The sequence below is a fragment of the Pseudopipra pipra genome, chromosome 1 (assembly GCF_036250125.1).
Source record: "Pseudopipra pipra isolate bDixPip1 chromosome 1, bDixPip1.hap1, whole genome shotgun sequence".
Classification (NCBI taxonomy): domain Eukaryota; kingdom Metazoa; phylum Chordata; class Aves; order Passeriformes; family Pipridae; genus Pseudopipra; species Pseudopipra pipra.
Genome location: NC_087549.1, coordinates 1,065,256 through 1,082,208, shown reverse-complemented (window position 1 = coordinate 1,082,208; position 16,953 = coordinate 1,065,256). Strand labels below are relative to the sequence as shown.

At 60.3% G+C, this 16,953-nt stretch overlaps 2 protein-coding genes across 4 annotated transcripts; one reads left to right on the top strand and one right to left on the bottom strand.

The window, feature by feature from the left end:
• The first annotated feature begins 2,376 nt into the window (after window positions 1-2,376).
• On the top strand, window positions 2,377-5,237 carry TIGD5 (tigger transposable element derived 5). Its single transcript, XM_064639544.1, has one exon. It carries the CDS (start codon window positions 2,496-2,498, stop codon window positions 4,260-4,262), a length of 1,767 nt encoding a protein of 588 aa, XP_064495614.1. The 5' UTR covers window positions 2,377-2,495; the 3' UTR covers window positions 4,263-5,237.
• A 2,088-nt stretch (window positions 5,238-7,325) lies between these two features.
• On the bottom strand, window positions 7,326-16,624 carry PYCR3 (pyrroline-5-carboxylate reductase 3). Of its 3 annotated transcripts, none has more exons than XM_064639913.1 (6): window positions 16,516-16,624; window positions 13,940-14,004; window positions 11,363-11,542; window positions 10,151-10,363; window positions 9,965-10,057; window positions 7,326-7,666 (listed from the first exon to the last, which is right to left on the bottom strand). In XM_064639913.1, the coding sequence occupies exons 1-6, from the start codon at window positions 16,607-16,609 to the stop codon at window positions 7,484-7,486; spliced, it is 828 nt and encodes a 275-aa protein (XP_064495983.1). In that variant the 5' UTR covers window positions 16,610-16,624; the 3' UTR covers window positions 7,326-7,483. The 3 variants fall into 3 exon arrangements, with proteins under 3 accessions (XP_064495983.1, XP_064496048.1, XP_064496119.1); XM_064639978.1 differs by having other exon boundaries at window positions 16,525-16,624; XM_064640049.1 differs by having other exon boundaries at window positions 16,460-16,585.
• Window positions 16,625-16,953: the final 329 nt, after the last annotated feature.

Genomic DNA, 16,953 nt, shown 5'->3' with positions numbered 1-16,953 from the left:
TTAAAGTAGGGAAAAGTGATCCCAAAAAACAAGGGCATCCCAAATCCTCTCCCTCAGGACTCTGGGAGGGTTGAGGGATTCCCACAATTCCCATTCCCAGAATTATTAGGGGAAAAAGGGACCTAAAACATTGGGAAGGGGGGTCATTCCAGTATTCCCTGGGATTTTGAGTGGGGAAAAGTGATCCCAAAAAACAAGGGCATCCCAAATCCTCTCCCCCAGGACTCTGGGAAGAAAGGGAAGAATTCCCAAAATTCCCTTTCCCAGAATTATTAAGGGAAAATGGATTTAAAACATTGGGGAAAGGGGGTTACCCCAAAATTCCAAGGGATTTTGAGTGGAGAAAAGTGATCCCAAAAAACAAGGGCATCCCAAATCCTCTCCCTCAGGACTCTGGGAAGAAAGGGAAGAATTCCCAAAATTCCCTTTCCCAGAATTATTCAGGAAAAAGGGACCTAAAACATTGGGAAGAAGGGTAACCCCAATATTCCTTGGGATTTTGAGTAGGGAAAAGTGATCCCAAAAAACAAGGGCATCCCAAATTCTCTCCCTTGGGACTCTGGGAGGGTTGGGGGGTTCCCACAATTCCCATTCCCAGAATTATTATGGAAAATGGATTTAAAACATTGGGAAGGGGGGTCACTCCAGGATTCCCTGGGATTTTGAGTGGGGAAAGGTGATCCCAAAAAACAAGGGCATCCCAAATCCTCTTCCTCAGGAGTCTGGGAGAAAAGGGAGGATTCCCAAAATTCCCTTTCCCAGAATTATTAAGGGAAAATGGATTTAAAACATTGGGAAGGGGGATCACCCCAATATTCCCTGGGATTTAAAGTAGGGAAAAGCGATCCCAAAAAACAAGGGCATCCCAAATCCTCTCCCTCAGGACTCTGGGAAGAAAGGGAAGAATTCCCAAAATTCCCTTTCCCAGAATTATTATGGAAAAAGGGACCTAAAACATTGGGAAAAGGGGTAACCCCAATATTCCTTGGGATTTTGAGTAGGGAAAAGTGATCCCAAGAAACAAGGGCATCCCAAATTCTCTCCCTTGGGACTCTGGGAGGGTTGGGGGGGTTCCCACAATTCCCATTCCCAGAATTATTATGGAAAAGGGATCTAAAACATTGGGAAGGGGGGGTCACTCCAGTATTCCCTGGGATTTAAAGTAGGGAAAATAATCCCAAAAAACAAGGGCACCTGAAACCCTTTCATTCAGGACTCTGGGAGGAAAGGGGAGGATTCCCAAAATTCCCTTTCCCTGAATTATTAATGGAAAATGGATTTAAGACATTGGGAAGGGGGGGTCACTCCAGGATTCCCAGGGATTTTGAGTGGGGAAAAGCGATCCCAAACATCAAGGGCACCTCTAACCCTCTCATTCGCGGCTTTGGGGGACTCCAACAACCCGCTTCCCAGAACTATTAAAGGGAAAAGGGACCTAAAACCTTGGGAATGGGAAGGGATCGCCCCCGTTCCCTTGGGAATTCTCACCCCATAAAGGCCCCCCCACACCTGGGGGGTGGCAAAGGACGCTCCGGAGAGCCCCGAAACCGCCATTAGCGAGGCTCAGGAGAGGGGACGAAGGATCCCAAGAGCGGGAGAAGGATTCCCGGGATAAGGATTCCCGGGATAAGGGGCTGGGAAAAGGAGAGGGGGGGGGAAAAAATCGGGACTCACGGGAAGGGCGCGATCCCTGAGGCGCCTCCGCTCCTTTCGGCCGCCGCCGGGGTAAAGGGGGGCCGCGCGCGCCGCGCGGAGGGTTATGGGGGCGGCGCGTACCACGCGGAAGGGGGGGGAAGGGGGTTCAGGGAGGGGAAAAAGGTGGTTCAGGGAGGGGAGACGACGCGCCGAACAAATATTTCTGGGATTATCCCGCTCCGGAATATGTGGAATATCCCCGCGAGGGAGGCGGGATGCGCGCAGATCCCCCCTTCTGGTAGACGGGAGGTTGCGCGGATCCCCCCCCTTCTCTTTGGCGAGTTGGAGTCGTCCTCGCGCCGCTGGGGCGCCGGCGGGTTGTACCACCCCGCGGGAGATGGGGGTGCGCCGCCTCACGCCGCCTCGCTTCACCTCACCCCCACACACACACAGAGACACGTCTTCCCTGCTTCTCCCGGGATGTTCCTCATGTTTTTCAAGGGAACGGGAAAAGGGGGAGGCTCCGCGCTGCGCCTGAGGCGCGCTGTCTCCCCCCGCTCGGTGGAACAGCCCGTGAGGGGAGCAAGAGGCGGGGGGGGCCGGGGAGGGGAGAAGCGATGCGTTTCGCGCCCCCTTTTCGCAGAGTGGTACAACCCGCGGGCGCCGGCGGGGCTACGAGGACGAAACCAACTCGGCAAAGAAATGGGGGGGGGGGGGGGTGAGCGGCGCCACTCGGGGTGTATGGAGGCGGGGGGAGCCAGCGCATGCGGGGGAGCGGAGCGGGGACAAAGGCGCCCCATCCCCGCGTCCCTCCCCGGTTATAACGCGCCCCCCATTCCCATGGACGCGGCGGCCGCTCCATGCCCGGGGGGGAGCCGGAGGAGGGCGGGGGAATGGCGGGAGGGCGGCGGGGAGGAGGAGGAGGAGGAGGAGGAGGCAGCAGCGCATCCCCCGGGGGGGTGTCGGCGAAGATGTCGCTTCGCCGCGCCTACTCCATCAAGGACAAGCTCCAGGCCATCGAGCGGGTGAAGAAGGGCGAGCGCCAGGCGTCGGTGTGCCGGGCCTTCGGGGTGCCGGGGGGCACCCTGCGGGGCTGGCTGAAGGACGAGGCCAAGCTGCGCTGGTTCCTGGAGCAGCTCGGGGGCGAGGTGGGCACCCAGCGCAAGAAGATGCGCTTGGCCAACGAGGAGGAGATCGACCGCGCCGTCTACGCCTGGTTCCTGGCGCTGCGCCAGCACGGCATCCCGCTCTCCGGGCCCCTCATCCAGGCGCAGGCGGAAGCCTTCGCCCGCCAGATCTACGGGCCGGAATGCACCTTCAAGGCGAGCCACGGCTGGTTCTGGCGCTGGCAGAAGCGCCACGGCATCTCCAGCCAGCGCATCTACGGCGAGGGCGGCGCGGCCGCCGAGCCCGAGCGCGCCCCGGCCGCCCGCGCCGAGGCTGTGCCCGACGCCGGCGGCTACGGCGACGAGCAGATCTACAACGCCAACGTCACCCGGCTCTTCTGGAAGCTTCTCCCCGGCGGCGTCCCGGCGGGATCGACGCGGCGGCGCGGCGAGCGCGTCACGGTGCTGCTGGCCGCCAACTTGACCGGCGCCCACAAGCTCAAGCCGTTGGTGGTCGGGGGGCTCCGGGATCCCGCCAGCCTCCGGCATCACAACCAGGAGAAGTTCCCGGCGTGTTACCGCTACAGCCGCGAGGCCGCGCTGGTGCCGGCGCTGCTCCGGGCGTGGTTCTTCGAGGACTTCGTGCCGGGGGTCAAGCGGTACCTGCGGCGGAGCTGCCTCCAGCAGAAGGCCGTGCTGCTGCTCAGCTCGGCGCCGAGCCGGGAGGATTCTCCGCCTCTGCAGACGCCCGACGGGTCCATCCGCGCGCTCTTCCTCTCCAAGGCTCCCGCCGGGAGCGGCTCTGCCGGAGCGGGAGGCCGGATCCCGGCGCCGCTGGAGCAGGGCGTGGTGTCGGCCTTCAAGCAGCTCTACAAGCGGGAGCTGCTGCGCTTGGCCGTGTCCTGCGGCGGCCCCGGCGGCCCCGCCGACTTCGTGAGGTCCTTCCTCCTCAAGGACATGCTGTACCTCGCCGGGCTCTCCTGGGATCTCATCCCGCCGGGAGTCATCGAGAAGTGCTGGCTCCTGGGGCTGCGCGCGGCCTTCGAGCCGCATCCCGGCGAGGAGGAGCGCGGAGAACCGCCAGGAGCGGGGCAGGAAGGAGGAGGAGGAGGAGGAGGAGGGGACAGCAAAGTCTTCAGTGACCTGACCCACCTGGCAGCGCTGGCCTTCAAGCGCTTGGCTCCCGAGGAAGTGTCCGACTGGCTGCACTTGGATGACGCCGCTCCGGGCACGGAGGAGGAGGAGGAGGATGGAGAAGAGGACGCGGACGAGGAAGGCGCCGAGGGCTGCAGGGTGGAGGAAGATGAGGAGGAGGAGGAAGCAGCCGGTGGCGGAGGCGGCGGGGAAGGAGGAGACCCATTGCTTCCCACGGCTCGGGAGGCCATCCAGGGCCTGGAGACGGCGCTGCGGTGGCTGGAGGGGCAGGACCCCCGGGAAGTGGGGCCGCTGAAGCTGGTGCAGCTCCGCTCCCTCATCTCCACGGCCCAGCGGCTGCGCCGCGGCCGCAGCCCCCCCGCCTAGGCCAGGGGCTACCGCTGCCCACATCTGGGCTACCGACCGCCCCTGCTTGGCCACGGGGCCGGGGACGCCCCGTTATCCGGAGGTGCCGCCCGTCCCCGCCAGGATTCCTCCTGGGGATCAGGAGGCTGTGGGTCGCAGTTTCGGGGATCGTCGGGCGCCGGCTCGCGTTCCGGGGTCGTCCCTCGCCCAAACGTGGTGAGGAGGTGCTATTTTTTACATCCCTGGGCGCTGGCACTGCCAGAAGGGGGGGTGGGTGCCCCCCCAAAATTCCCCGGTCGCCCCAGTCCCGTGGGGAGAAGGGGTTAGGGAGGGACCTGCTTGGTGTCACCGGGATTACTGGGGATAATATCTCAGAGCAGGGCCCAGCCAGCTGGACAGGGACCACTCCCAAGGTGCTGTAGGGCAAATATTCCAGCCTGGAAGAGGTTGGTGACGCCCTTCCCGCTGTCGAAACTAAATCCCCGTTAAACCAGGATGGTTTGGGGCCGGTTGAAGGCAACTCCGTGCACTGGATTGGGAAAGGGCCGCTTGGGTGGCATCCCAGGAGCTGCAGCTCCCTGGAAAAGGTCACCACCACCATTCCCACCACAGCTGGCAACACCTGGACCGCGGAGAGCTGCCGGAGCAGGTACCTCATCCCGGCATCCCCGCGGAGCCGAAGGCTCCGGGAACGGGGTGTTCCTTCCCGGGAGGTTTTGTGGGGTGGTTGGGGCTGAACGACACATCTGGGTGAGTTTGAGGTCGGAGCAGGGAGAGCCACCTTGGAATTCTGGAAGGCCTCAAGAGAGGAATTTGGCAGCTCTTGGCCCGACCTGGATGAAATTTGAGCCGGTTGAAGCCGATGACTGAAGGGAGGGGGGGGAATGAGATGAACTCCTCGGAGCTGCCCCGTGTCAGCCGGAGGGGTGGAGGTTTCTCCGTGTCTTGGTCTCCTCACTGCAGAGTTTATGGAAATTAAATGGATTTTTATTCCCACACGGAGCCTGTTGTTTGTGAACAGCCACGCGGAGCCATCCCAGGGGGGTTTGGGGTGGCCCGAGGGGGACCTCGGCGTGGTTGTGTCCCCTGGGGGTGGTTTTCTCCCAAAAAAAAAAAAAAAAAGACCCCACAAAAATGTTTGGGGAGCTTGGGATGTGGCCGGTTTCGAGCAGGAGTTTGGGAATTCAAGGAATCCTCAGTTGTGTGACAGGAACGTCGCCGAGCTCGGCAGAAGGTGCTTGGCCCGATCTGGGGGGTGAGACCTTCAAAGCATGGAATGGGTTGGGTTGGAAGGGACTGTGGAATTCCAACCCCCTGCCATGGGCAGGGACACCTCCCGCTATCCCAGGTTGCTCCAACCCGGCCTTGGGCACTTCCACAGCTTCTCTGGGAATTCCAGCCCAGCCCCTCCCCACCCTCCCAGCCAAGAATTCCTTCCCGATATCCCATCTAACCCTCTGGCAGTGGGAAGCCATTCCCTGTGTCCTGTCCCTCCGTCCCTCATCCCAAGTCTCTCTCCAGCTCTCCTGGAGTCTCTTTAGGCCCTGGAAGGGGCTCCAAGGTCTCCCTGGAGCCTTCCCTTCTCCGGGCCGGCTCCAGCTCCGTTTCTGGCTTCTGTGGAGCTTTGCTAATTAATTAATTGGGTGCCTGGAGAAGGTTCCCACTCAGGTCATGCCTTGGCAGCACCATAACTTGGGAATCTGTGGAATCTCTCTTGGCTCGGTGCCACCGGCCTCTGGGGCAACCAAATCCCAGGGAACGGGGTCAAAGCCACAGGATCCGGAGGCTCAGCATCCAGATGTTTTCCCCAAAACCCACATTTTGCCCGGAAAAGGCCTTTTCACCCTCAAAGCAGTTCCCAAATCAGCTGGAACGTTCATTGTATCCGTGCAGGTGCCAGCAGGCAAAGGGAGCTGAATTAGGGCATGGAAAAGGTTTGGATCCTCGCTGGATAGTTTGAGTTTCCACTCTCTGGAGCTGGGAATGGGTCTAGGCTTCCATCCCATTCCCGTGGAGCCGGAGAGGGACCCGTCTGTGGGATCACGGTGGAAGTTTTTAGGTTGGTCGACTTCCTCCCTGTATTTGTGGGAATAAAACTCTCGCGGTGCCCGGGACGGTCCCTTGTGTCCCACCGCAGGGACGTGGCCGCTCTCCGAGCTCCGGGAGGCTTCAGTTGGGATCAGCCCATCCCCAAAACCCCGGCCCTGGTGCCACACAGAGGGCACGGCGCCCATGAGGGCGGGTGGCACCTTCATCCTTGGCGACGGCGGTGCCAACTCCATCCCCAGGGGGAGCAGAGCCGGCGTGGCACCGGCACCATCCCGGGCACCCACGGCTGGGTGGTGACCCCGTGGTGACTCCCACACCCCCCAGGGACCAAAGGCACCACAAGGAGCCACCCACGGCTGGGTGGTGACCCCGTGGCGGCTCCCACACCCCCCAGGACCGAAGGCACCACGAGGAGCCACCCATGGCTGGGTGGTGACCCCATAGTGGCTCCCACACCCCCCGGGACCGAAGGCACCCGGAGGAGCCACCAATGGCTGGGTGGTGACCCTGTTGTGGTTCCCACACCCCCCAGGGACCAAAGGCACCACAAGGAGCCACCCATGGCTGGGTGGTGACCCCGTGGCGGCTCCCACACCCCCCAGGACCGAAGGCACCCGGAGGAGCCACCCATGGCTGGGTGGTGACCCTGCAGTGGCTCCCACACCCCCCAGGGACCGAAGGCACCCGGAGGAGCCACCAAAGGCTGGGTGGTGACCCCGTGGCGGCTCCCACACCCCCCAGGGACCAAAGGCACCACAAGGAGCCACCCATGGCTGGGTGGTGACCCTGTTGTGGTTCCCACACCCCCCAGGACCGAAGGCACCCGGAGGAGCCACCAATGGCTGGGTGGTGACCCTGTTGTGGTTCCCACACCCCCCAGGACCGAAGGCACCCGGAGGAGCCACCAATGGCTGGGTGGTGACCCTGTTGTGGTTCCCACACCCCCCAGGGACCAAAGGCACCACAAGGAGCCACCCATGGCTGGGTGGTGACCCCGTGGCGGCTCCCACACCCCCCAGGGACCGAAGGCACCCGGAGGAGCCACGTGTGCCCACGTTTATTTGCCCGCGGCCCCGCTGAGGTAACACGTGCCCGACGCCACCTTCCCACCCCCCCTCCAGCTTCTCCTGAGGGCATCAGGATCTCCTGGTTTTGGTCCCCATCACCCTTTCCTGGGCCAAGAGCCGGGCCAACTAGTCCTTGGCCATGTCCCAGGCGCGGTTGGTGGCCGCCTCCACGGCGTTCATGACGGTGGCCCGGAGCGCTCCCTTCTCCAGCTGGTGCAGCGCGTGGATGGTGGTGCCCCCGGGGGTGCAGACGTCCCCCCGCAGCTTTGCCGGGTGTTCCCCAGTCTCCAGCAGCATCTTGGCAGCGCCCTACGGAAAAAAGGGCACCTCCCAAATCATCCGACCACCTCTGGGAAGCGCCATCCCGGCGAGGGATCGGCCCGTGGCCTTCGCCGCCACCGCCTTCTGAGGGTGGTCTCGTTTTTTGGGGGGCCAAGAAGGGGAAGGGAGGCAGGAGGGGAGGCAGAACCTCCTCCCTCGCACTGATGGGGGTCCCAAAAGCAGCAGCCCTAAAATCAGCATCCTCAAAACCAGCAATTCCAAAATCAGCAGCCCTAAAATCAGCAACCCCGAAACCAGCAATCCCCAAAACCCAACACCCCCAAAACCAGCAGCCCTAAAATCAGCATCCTCAAAACCCAACACCCCCAAAACCAGCAGCCCTAAAATCAGCATCCTCAAAACCAGCATCCCTAAAATCAGCATCCTCAAAACCCAGGAACCCCAAAAACAGCACCCCCCAAAAACAGCACCCCCAAAAACAGCAACCCCAAAACCAGCAGCCCAAAACCAGCAGCCCTAAAACCTAGGAACCCCCAAACCAGCGTCCCTAAAATCAGCATCCTCAAAACCAGCACCCCAAAACCAGCACCCTAAAAAAGAAAAAACAGCACCTCCAAAACCAACACCCTCAAAACCCAGCAACCCCAAACCCAGTGACCCCAAAACCAGGACCCCAAACCCAGGACCCCAAAACGAGGACCCCAAAACCAGGAACCCAAAATCAGCAACCCCTAAAACCAGCAGCCCCAAAAACAACAAACCCAAAATCAGCAACCCCCAAACCAGCACCCCAAAGCCAAGAGCCCCAAGACTAGCAACCCCAAAATCAGCACCTCCAAAACCCAGGAACCCCAAAACCAAAAGCCCCAAGACGAGCAACCTCAAAACCAGCTAAACCAAAGCCAGCAACCCCAAAACCAGCACCATCAAAACCAGCACCCCCAAACCCAACACCTCTAAAACCAGCACCCCAAACCCAGCACCCTAAAAGCCAGTCCCCCCAAACCAGCAACCCCAAACCCAGCAACCCCAAAACCCAGCAACCCCAAAACCCGGACCCCAAACCCAGCACCCTAAAAAACCCAGGAACCCCAAACCCAGCACCCCAAACCCAGCACCCCCAAAACCAGCACCCCCAACACCCAGCAACCCCAAACCCAACACCTTCAAAACCAACACCCTCAAAGCCGAGCACCCCAAAACCAGCACCCCAAACCCACCAACCCCAAAACCAGCACCCCAAACACCAGCACACCCAAAACCAGCACCCCCAACACCAGCACCCAAAACCAGCACCCTCAAAAACAGCGACCCCAAAATCAGCAACTCCCAAACCAGCACCCCAAAAACAAAAGCCCCAAACCCAGCAACCCCAAACCCAACACCCTCAAAACCCAGCACCCCAAACCCAGCACCCCAAAACCAACACCATCAAAAACCAGCACCCCAAAACCAGCACCCCCAAAACCAACACCCCCAAACCCAGCACCCCAAGCCCAGCACCCTAAAAAACCCAGGAACTCCAAACCCAGCAACCCAAACCCAGCACCCCCAACACCAGCAACCCCAAAACCAAAAGCCCCAAGACCAGCAACCCCAAAACCAGCAACCCCTAAAACCAGCACCCTCAAAAACAGTAATCCCCAAACAGGCATCCCAAAACCAAAAGCACTAAGACCAGCAACCCCAAAACCAGCACCCCAAACCCAACATCCTCAAAACCCAGCACCCCAAAACCAGCACCCCAAAACCAACACCCTCAAAACCAACACCCTCAAAACCCAGCACCCCAAAACCAGCACCCCCAACACCAGCAATCCCAAAACCAGCACCCCGAAACCAACACCCTCAAAACCAACACCCCAAACCCAGCACCCCCAAAGCAGCACCCCAAACCAAGCACCCTAAAAAACTCAGGAACACCAAACCCAGCACCCCAAACCCAGCACCCAAACCCAGCACCCCCAAAACCAGCAATCCCAAAACCAGCACCCCGAAACCAACACCCTCAAAACCAACACCCCATACCCAGCACCCCAAAAGCAGCAGCTCCTCCCTCGCCCCGACGGCCATCATGGAGCCCAGGGCTGGGTGGGAAGCGCAGGAAAGGCGGGAAGGGAGCGGGAAAGGCGGGAAGGGAACGGGAAAGGTGGGAAGGGAGCAGGAAAGGCGGGAAGGGAGAGGGAAAAGTGGGAAGGGAGCGGGAAAGGTGGGAAGGGAGCGGGAAAGGTGAGAAGGGAGAGGGAAAGGTGAGAAGGGAGAGGGAAAGGTGGGAAGGGAGCGGGAAAGGTGAGAAGGGAACGACGACACCTGTTCCCGACTCACCAGCAGCGTCTGCGCCGCGATCCTGCCGGCCAAGGCTCCCGGCATTCCCATCTTCACCGCGCCCTCGGCCAAGGCTTCGGCGAACAGGTACACCTGGGGGGGGACAACGGGGACATCCGGGGTGAGCCGGGGGGCGAGGAGAGCCCCCCCATCCCGACGGGGTGGGAATTCCGCCCCGGTGCTCACGTAGGCCACGCCGCTGCCGCTGAGGCCGGTGTGGATGTCGATGTAGGATTCGGGAACCTCCTCGCAGAGCCCGCAGGACAACAGGAGGTTCTTCAGGAGAGCAGATTCCTTGTCGCCGGCGCTGCTGCCCCGGGAGAAGACCATGGCGCCCGCCTGCACCACGCACGGCAGGTTGGGCATCAGCCGGAGAACCTTCGTCCAGGGCGGGAGCAGCTGCGGAGAGACGGGATGGGAGAAGGGGAGATGACACCGGGAAGGACCCAAAGGTGTCCCGGACGTTGGGGGGGTCACCCAGAGGGGCTGGGGGAGAAGTGGGGAGGTGGGGAAGGAGCTGGAGGGGAGGGGAACCAAGTGGAGACAAGGCCGTGGGGGTGTGTCCTCTGTGGGCCTGGGGGGAAAGGGAAGGGGAGAAGGAGAAGGAGGAAGAGGAAGAGGAAGAGGAAGAGGAAGAGGAAGAGGAAGAGGAAGAGGAAGAGGAAGAGGAAGAGGAAGAGGAAGAGGAAGAGGAAGAGGAAGAGGAAGAGGAAGAGGGAGGAAAAGGAGGAGAAGGAAAACGAGAAGAGGACAAGGAGAAGAGAAAGAAGCAGGAGAGGAGAAGAAGGAGGAGAAGGAAAAGGAGAGAAGAATGAGAGATGGAGAAGGAGAAAATAAGAAGAGAAGGAAAGAAGAGGAGGAGGAGGAAAAGGAGACAAAGAAGGAGAAGGAGAAGGAAGAGGAGGAGGGGAAGGAAAAGGAGAGGAGGAGAAGGAAGAGAAAGATGAGAAGGAAAAAAGGAGAAGGAAAGAAGGAAAAGGAGAGGAGGAGAAGGAAGAGAAAGATGAGAAGGAAAAAAGGAGAAGGAAAGAAGGAAAAGGAGAAGGAGAGAAGAAGGAGGAGAGAAGGAGATAAAGAGAACGAGAGGAAAGGAGGAGGAGAAGGAAAAGGAGAGGAGAAGGAGAGATGGAGAAGGAGAAAATGAGGAGAGGGAAAAGGAGAGGAGAGGAGGAGAAGAGAAGGAGAGGAGGAAAGAAGAAGAAGGAGAAGGAGGAAAAGGAGACAGAGGAGGAGAAGAAGAAGGAGAAGAAGGAGAAGGAGAAGGAGAAGGAGAAGGAGAAGGAGAAGGAGAAGGAGAAGGAGAAGGAGAAGGAGAAGGAGAAGGAGAAGAAGGAGGAGGAGGAGGAGGAGGAGGAGGAGGAGGAGGAGGAGGAGGAGGAGGAGGAGGAGGATGCTCACCCTCTGCAGTGTCTGGATGGTGACTCCGGCCACCAGGGAGACCACGATGTGGTGGGTGCCCACGGCAGGCCGGATCTCCTCCAGGACCCCCGGGAGCACGTGGGGTTTGGTGGCCAGGAAGACCAGGGTGCTCCTCTGCACCACCTCCAGGTTGCAGTGCGTGGTCCTGCACCCCAACTCCTGCCCACGGGACAGGGAGAGGTGTCACAGCCCTAAAAGCAGCACCTCAAAACCCATCAACCCCAAAAACCAGCAACCCCTTAACCAGCACCCTAAAAACCAGCAGCCCCAAACTGGCACCCTAAAAACCAGCAGCCCCCAAACTATCAACCCCCAAAGCAGCACCCTGAAACCCAGCATCCCCCAAACCAGCAATCCCAAAATCAGCAACCCCAAACCAGCAGCCTAAAAATCAGCAACCCCAAAGCCAGCACCTCAAAACCCATCAACCTCAAAATCCATCAACCCCTTAATCAGCACCCTAAAAAACAGCATCCCCCAAACCAGCATTCCTAAAATCAGCATCCCTAAAACCCAGCACCCCAAACCAGCAGCCTAAAAATCAGCAACCCCAAAACCAGCATCGTAAACCCAGCAACCCCAAAACCCAGTAACCCCAAAATCAGCAATCCCAAAACCCAGAAACCCCAAAACTCAGTAGCCCCAAAATCAGCAACCCCAAAACCCAGCAACCCCAAAATCAGCAACCCCAAACCAGCATCCTGAAAATCAGCAACCCCAAATCCAGCATTCCTAAAATCAGCATCCCTAAAACCCAGCACCCCAAACCCAGCAATCCCAAACCCAGCAACCCCAAAACCCAGAAACCCCAAAATCAGCAACCTCAAAACCCAGTAACCCCAAAATCAGCAACCCCAAAACCAGCACCCCAAACCCTGCACCTCCAAAACCCCAAAACCAGCAATCCTGAAATCAGCACCCTCAAAACCAGCACCCTAAACCCAGTAACCCCAAAACCCAGTAACCCCAAAATCAGCAACTCCAAAACCAGCAACCCCAAAACCCAGTAACCCCAAAACCCAGTAACCCCAAAATCAGCAACCCCAAAACCAGCACCCTAAACCCAGCAACCCCAAAACCCAGTAACCCCAAAATCAGCAACCCCAAAACCCAGTAACCCCCAAATCAGCAACCCAAAAACCCCAAAACCCTAAAACACAGTTATCCCCAAATCAGCAACCCCAAAACCCCAAAACCAGCAATCCCGAAATCAGCACCCTCAAAACCAGCACCCTAAACCCAGTAACCCCAAAACCCAGTAACCCCAAAATCAGCAACTCCAAAACCAGCAACCCCAAAACCCAGTAACCCCAAAAACCCAGTAACCCCAAAATCAGCAACCCCAAAACCAGCACCCTAAACCCAGCAACCCCAAAACCCAGTAACCCCAAAATCAGCAACCCCAAAACCCAGTAACCGCCAAATCAGCAACCCCAAACCCCCAAAACCCCAAAACACAGTAACCCTCAAATCAGCAACCCCAAAACCCCAAAACCAGCAATCCCGAAATCAGCACCCTCAAAACCAGCACCCTAAACCCAGTAACCCCAAAACCCAGTAACCCCAAAATCAGCAACCCCAAAACCCAGTAACCCCAAAACCCGGTAACCCCAAAAACCCAGTAACCCCAAAATCAGCAACCCCAAAACCAGCACCCTAAACCCAGCAACCCCAAAACCCAGTAACCCCCAAATCAGCAACCCCAAAACCCAGTAACCCCCAAATCAGCAACCCAAAAACCCCAAAACCCTAAAACACAGTTATCCCCAAATCAGCAACCCCAAAACCCCAAAACCAGCAATCCCGAAATCAGCACCCTCAAAAACAGCACCCTAAACCCAGTAACCCCAAAACCCAGTAACCCCAAAATCAGCAACTCCAAAACCAGCAACCCCAAAACCCAGTAACCCCAAAAACCCAGTAACCCCAAAATCAGCAACCCCAAAACCAGCACCCTAAACCCAGCAACCCCAAAACCCAGTAACCCCAAAATCAGCAACCCCAAAACCCAGTAACCGCCAAATCAGCAACCCCAAACCCCCAAAACCCCAAAACACAGTAACCCTCAAATCAGCAACCCCAAAACCCCAAAACCAGCAATCCCGAAATCAGCACCCTCAAAAACAGCACCCTAAACCCAGTAACCCCAAAACCCAGTAACCCCAAAATCAGCAACCCCAAAACCCAGTAACCCCAAAACCCGGTAACCCCAAAAACCCAGTAACCCCAAAATCAGCAACCCCAAAACCAGCACCCTAAACCCAGCAACCCCAAAACCCAGTAACCCCCAAATCAGCAACCCCAAAACCCAGTAACCGCCAAATCAGCAACCCAAACCCCCCAAAACCCCAAAACACAGTAACCCCCAAATCAGCAACCCCAAAACCCAGTAACCCCAAAACCCCAAACCCAGCAATCCCAAAATCAGCACCCTCAAACCCAGCCCCCCTGGACACGGATGTAGGGACACAGTTCGGGGTCCTGTGCCTGGATCTCACCCAGATCCGGGAAGGATGAGCCAAAGGGGTGGGAAAAGGGGGAAAAAGCCCCACTCACCCTCCAAGCTTCCAGGTTTTTATCGGAGGGAGCGCTGGCCAGGATGTTGCCGGCCGGGACCTTCCCTTGGGATACGCGGGGACAGGGGCAGGATTAGGGTCCTGAGCACCCAGGGCGGCCCCAGGGTGGTGGGGACCCTCCCCCCCGAGCTCCACAGGGATGTGATTCCCTCCCCCAGTCCCTGCAGGATCCCAGTGGGATTAAAGGGGGATGGGGATGGATCCTGCTGGGAACACCGCGGGGACAATCGGGGACACCCGGGGAGGAGGGAAGGGCTGTGGCCCCACTGTCTGTGGGGCAGGGACAGCGGGGAGGGGGCAGGACAGGGATGTCCCCATGTCCCCGCTGATCTGTGGGACAAGGACACCAGGGAGGGGGCAGGACAGGGATGTCCCCATATCCCCACTGATCTGTGGGACAGGGACACCAGGGAGGGGGCAGGACAGGGATGTCCCCATATCCCCACTGATCTGTGGGACAGGGACACCAGGGAGGGGGCAGGACAGGACTGTACCCATGTCCCCACTGATCTGTGGGACAGGGACACCAGGAAGAGCAGGGACCCCGGGAGAGGAGCAGGACAGGGATGTTCCCATATCCCCACTGATCTGTGGGACAGGGAAAGCAGGGGAATAGGACAGGACAGGACTGTCCCCATGTCCCCACATCCCCACACTGTTTTATAGGACAGGGACACCAGGGAGGGGGCAGGACAGGGTTGTCCCCATGTCCCTGCACTGATCTGTGGGACAGGGATCCCAGGAAGAGCAGGGATCCCGGGAGAGGGGCAGGACAGGGATGTCCCCATGTCCCTGCACTGATCTGTGGGACAGGGAAAGCAGGGATTCCAGGGGAATAGGACAGGGATGTCCCCATGTCCCCACATTGATCTGTGGGACAGGAACACCAGGGAGGGGCAGGACAGGGATGTCCCCATGTCCCCGCACTGATCTGTGGGACAGGGATCCCAGGAAGAGCAGGGATCCCGGGAGAGGGGCAGGACAGGACTGTCCCCATGTCCCCACTGATCTGTGGGACAGGGATCCCAAGGAAGAGCAGGGACCCCGGGAGAGGAGCAGGACAGGGATGTCCCCATGTCCCTGCAATGATCTGTGGGACAGGGATCCCAGGAAGAGCAGGGATCCCGGGAGAGGGGCAGGTCGGGGCTGTCCCCGTGTCCCTCCACTGCAGGTCAGGGAGGCGGGGGAGGGACCACGAGCGGGCTGTCCCCATGTCCCTGAACGGGAGGACACAGCCCCGGGGGAGGGCAGGGACTCTAGTGAGGGGGACAGGGCTGTCCCCATGTCCCCTCCCCTCTCGGTGGATCAGGGACCACCCAGATCCCCCGGGGAGGTTCCAGACCAGGACTGTCCCATGTCCTCTCCCCTCTCGGTGGATCAGGGACTTCCCAAATCCCCCGGGGAGGTTCCAGACCAGGACTGTCCCCATGTCCCCTCCCCTCTCGGTGGATCAGGGACCACCCAGATCCCCCGGGCAGGAGCCAGGCCAGGATTGTCCCCATGTCCCTGTACTGAAGGTCGGAGACCCCAGGGATGGCAGGGACCCCGAGGAAGGGGCCAGACCAGGTCTGTCCCCATGTCCCCTCCCCTCCCCGGGGATCAGGGACCCCCCAAATCCCCCGGGGAGGTTCCAGACCAGGATTGTCCCCATGTCCCTGTACTGAAGGTCAGAGACCCTGGGGATGGCAGGGACCCCGAGGGAGGGGCCAGACCAGGACTGTCCCCATATCCCCATGTCCCCTCTCCGTGTGTCAGGGACCCCTCAGGCCCCCCGGGGAGGTTCCAGACCAGGACTGTCCCCATGTCCCCTCCCACCCCCGTGGATGAGAGACCCCCCCAGATCCCCCGGGGAGGTGCCAGACCAGGACTGGGGGACAGGGACCGCGGGGAGAGGGCCAGACCAGGTCTGTCCCCATGTCCCCTCCACTCCCGTGGATCAGGGACCCCCAGATTCCGTGGGAGGTTCCAGACTAGGACTGTCCTCATGTCCCCTCCCCTCTTAGTGGATCAGGGACCCCCCAAATCCCTCGGGGAGGTTCCAGACCAGGGCTGTCCCCATGTCCCCCCTCCGTGTGTCAGGGACCCCTCAGGCCCCCCGGGGAGGTTCCAGACCAGGCCTGTCCCCATGTCCCCTCCCACCCCCGTGGATGAGAGACCCCCCAGATCCCCCGGGGAGGTGCCAGACCAGGACTGGGGGACAGGGACCGCGGGGAGGGGGACAGGACAGGGCTGTCCCCATGTCCCCTCCCATTTCCGTGGGACGGGACCCCCCCCAGTTCCCCCGGTGAGGGACCAGTCCAGGACTCTCCCCACGTCCCCACGTCCCCTCCCCGTGGGTCAGTGACCCGCCACATCCCCAGACCGGGACTGTCCCCATGTCCCCTCCCCGTGTGACAGCGACACGCGGAGGCAAGAGGAGGGAGGGTCTGACCCCACGCCCCCTCCCCTCCCCGTGGCTGAGGGTCCCCCCTGACCCCCCCCGAGCCCCCCCGGGCCGTACCCGCCTGCAGGAGCCCCCGGGCGAGCCCCCCGGCCATCCTCCCCGCGCCCACGAACCCGACCCACAGCGGCGGCTCCTCCATCGCCCCCGGCCCGCCGCGGGACACACCCCCTCGCAGAGACCACGCCCACACCGCCCCGCCCACCCCATGGCCCCACCCGCCCCGCCCCTCCCTCCTATTGGCTGAGCCTCCTATAAAGGGGCGGGGCTTAGCCGAGGGGGGGATCTGCGCAGGCGCGCGGCCGCCACGTGGTTGGTTGGGGGGGGTCCTGAGGGGGGTCCCCGACAGGTCGCGATAGGTCCCCACCCCCCAGGGTGCTCGGCGGAGCCCTCGGGACATCTGGGAATATCGGGGGGGGGTCACTCGGTGGGGTGGGACCCCCAAATTTGTCTGTGGGGGCGCGGGGGGGTTTCCCACCCTCTTCTCCTTGTAGGACCCCCTATGGGCACCCCTGGGACTCTGGGGGGTCCCCCAAATTTGAGACGGGGGTCCC

Bases quoted from the DNA above. Each gene is read 5' to 3' on its own strand.
- TIGD5 (XM_064639544.1), top strand. From the start codon at position 2,496: ATGCCCGGGGGGGAGCCGGAGGAGGGCGGGGGAATGGCGGGAGGGCGG.
- PYCR3 (XM_064639913.1), bottom strand. From the start codon at position 16,609: ATGGGGTGGGCGGGGCGGTGTGGGCGTGGTCTCTGCGAGGGGGTGTGT. The intron at 10,364-11,362 runs GTGAGCATCCTC...GTCTCTCCGCAG, and splicing joins CCATCCAGACACTGCAGAGG to CTGCTCCCGCCCTGGACGAA. The intron at 7,667-9,964 runs GTGAGTCGGGAA...TTTTTTCCGTAG, and splicing joins TCGCGGCGCAGACGCTGCTG to GGCGCTGCCAAGATGCTGCT.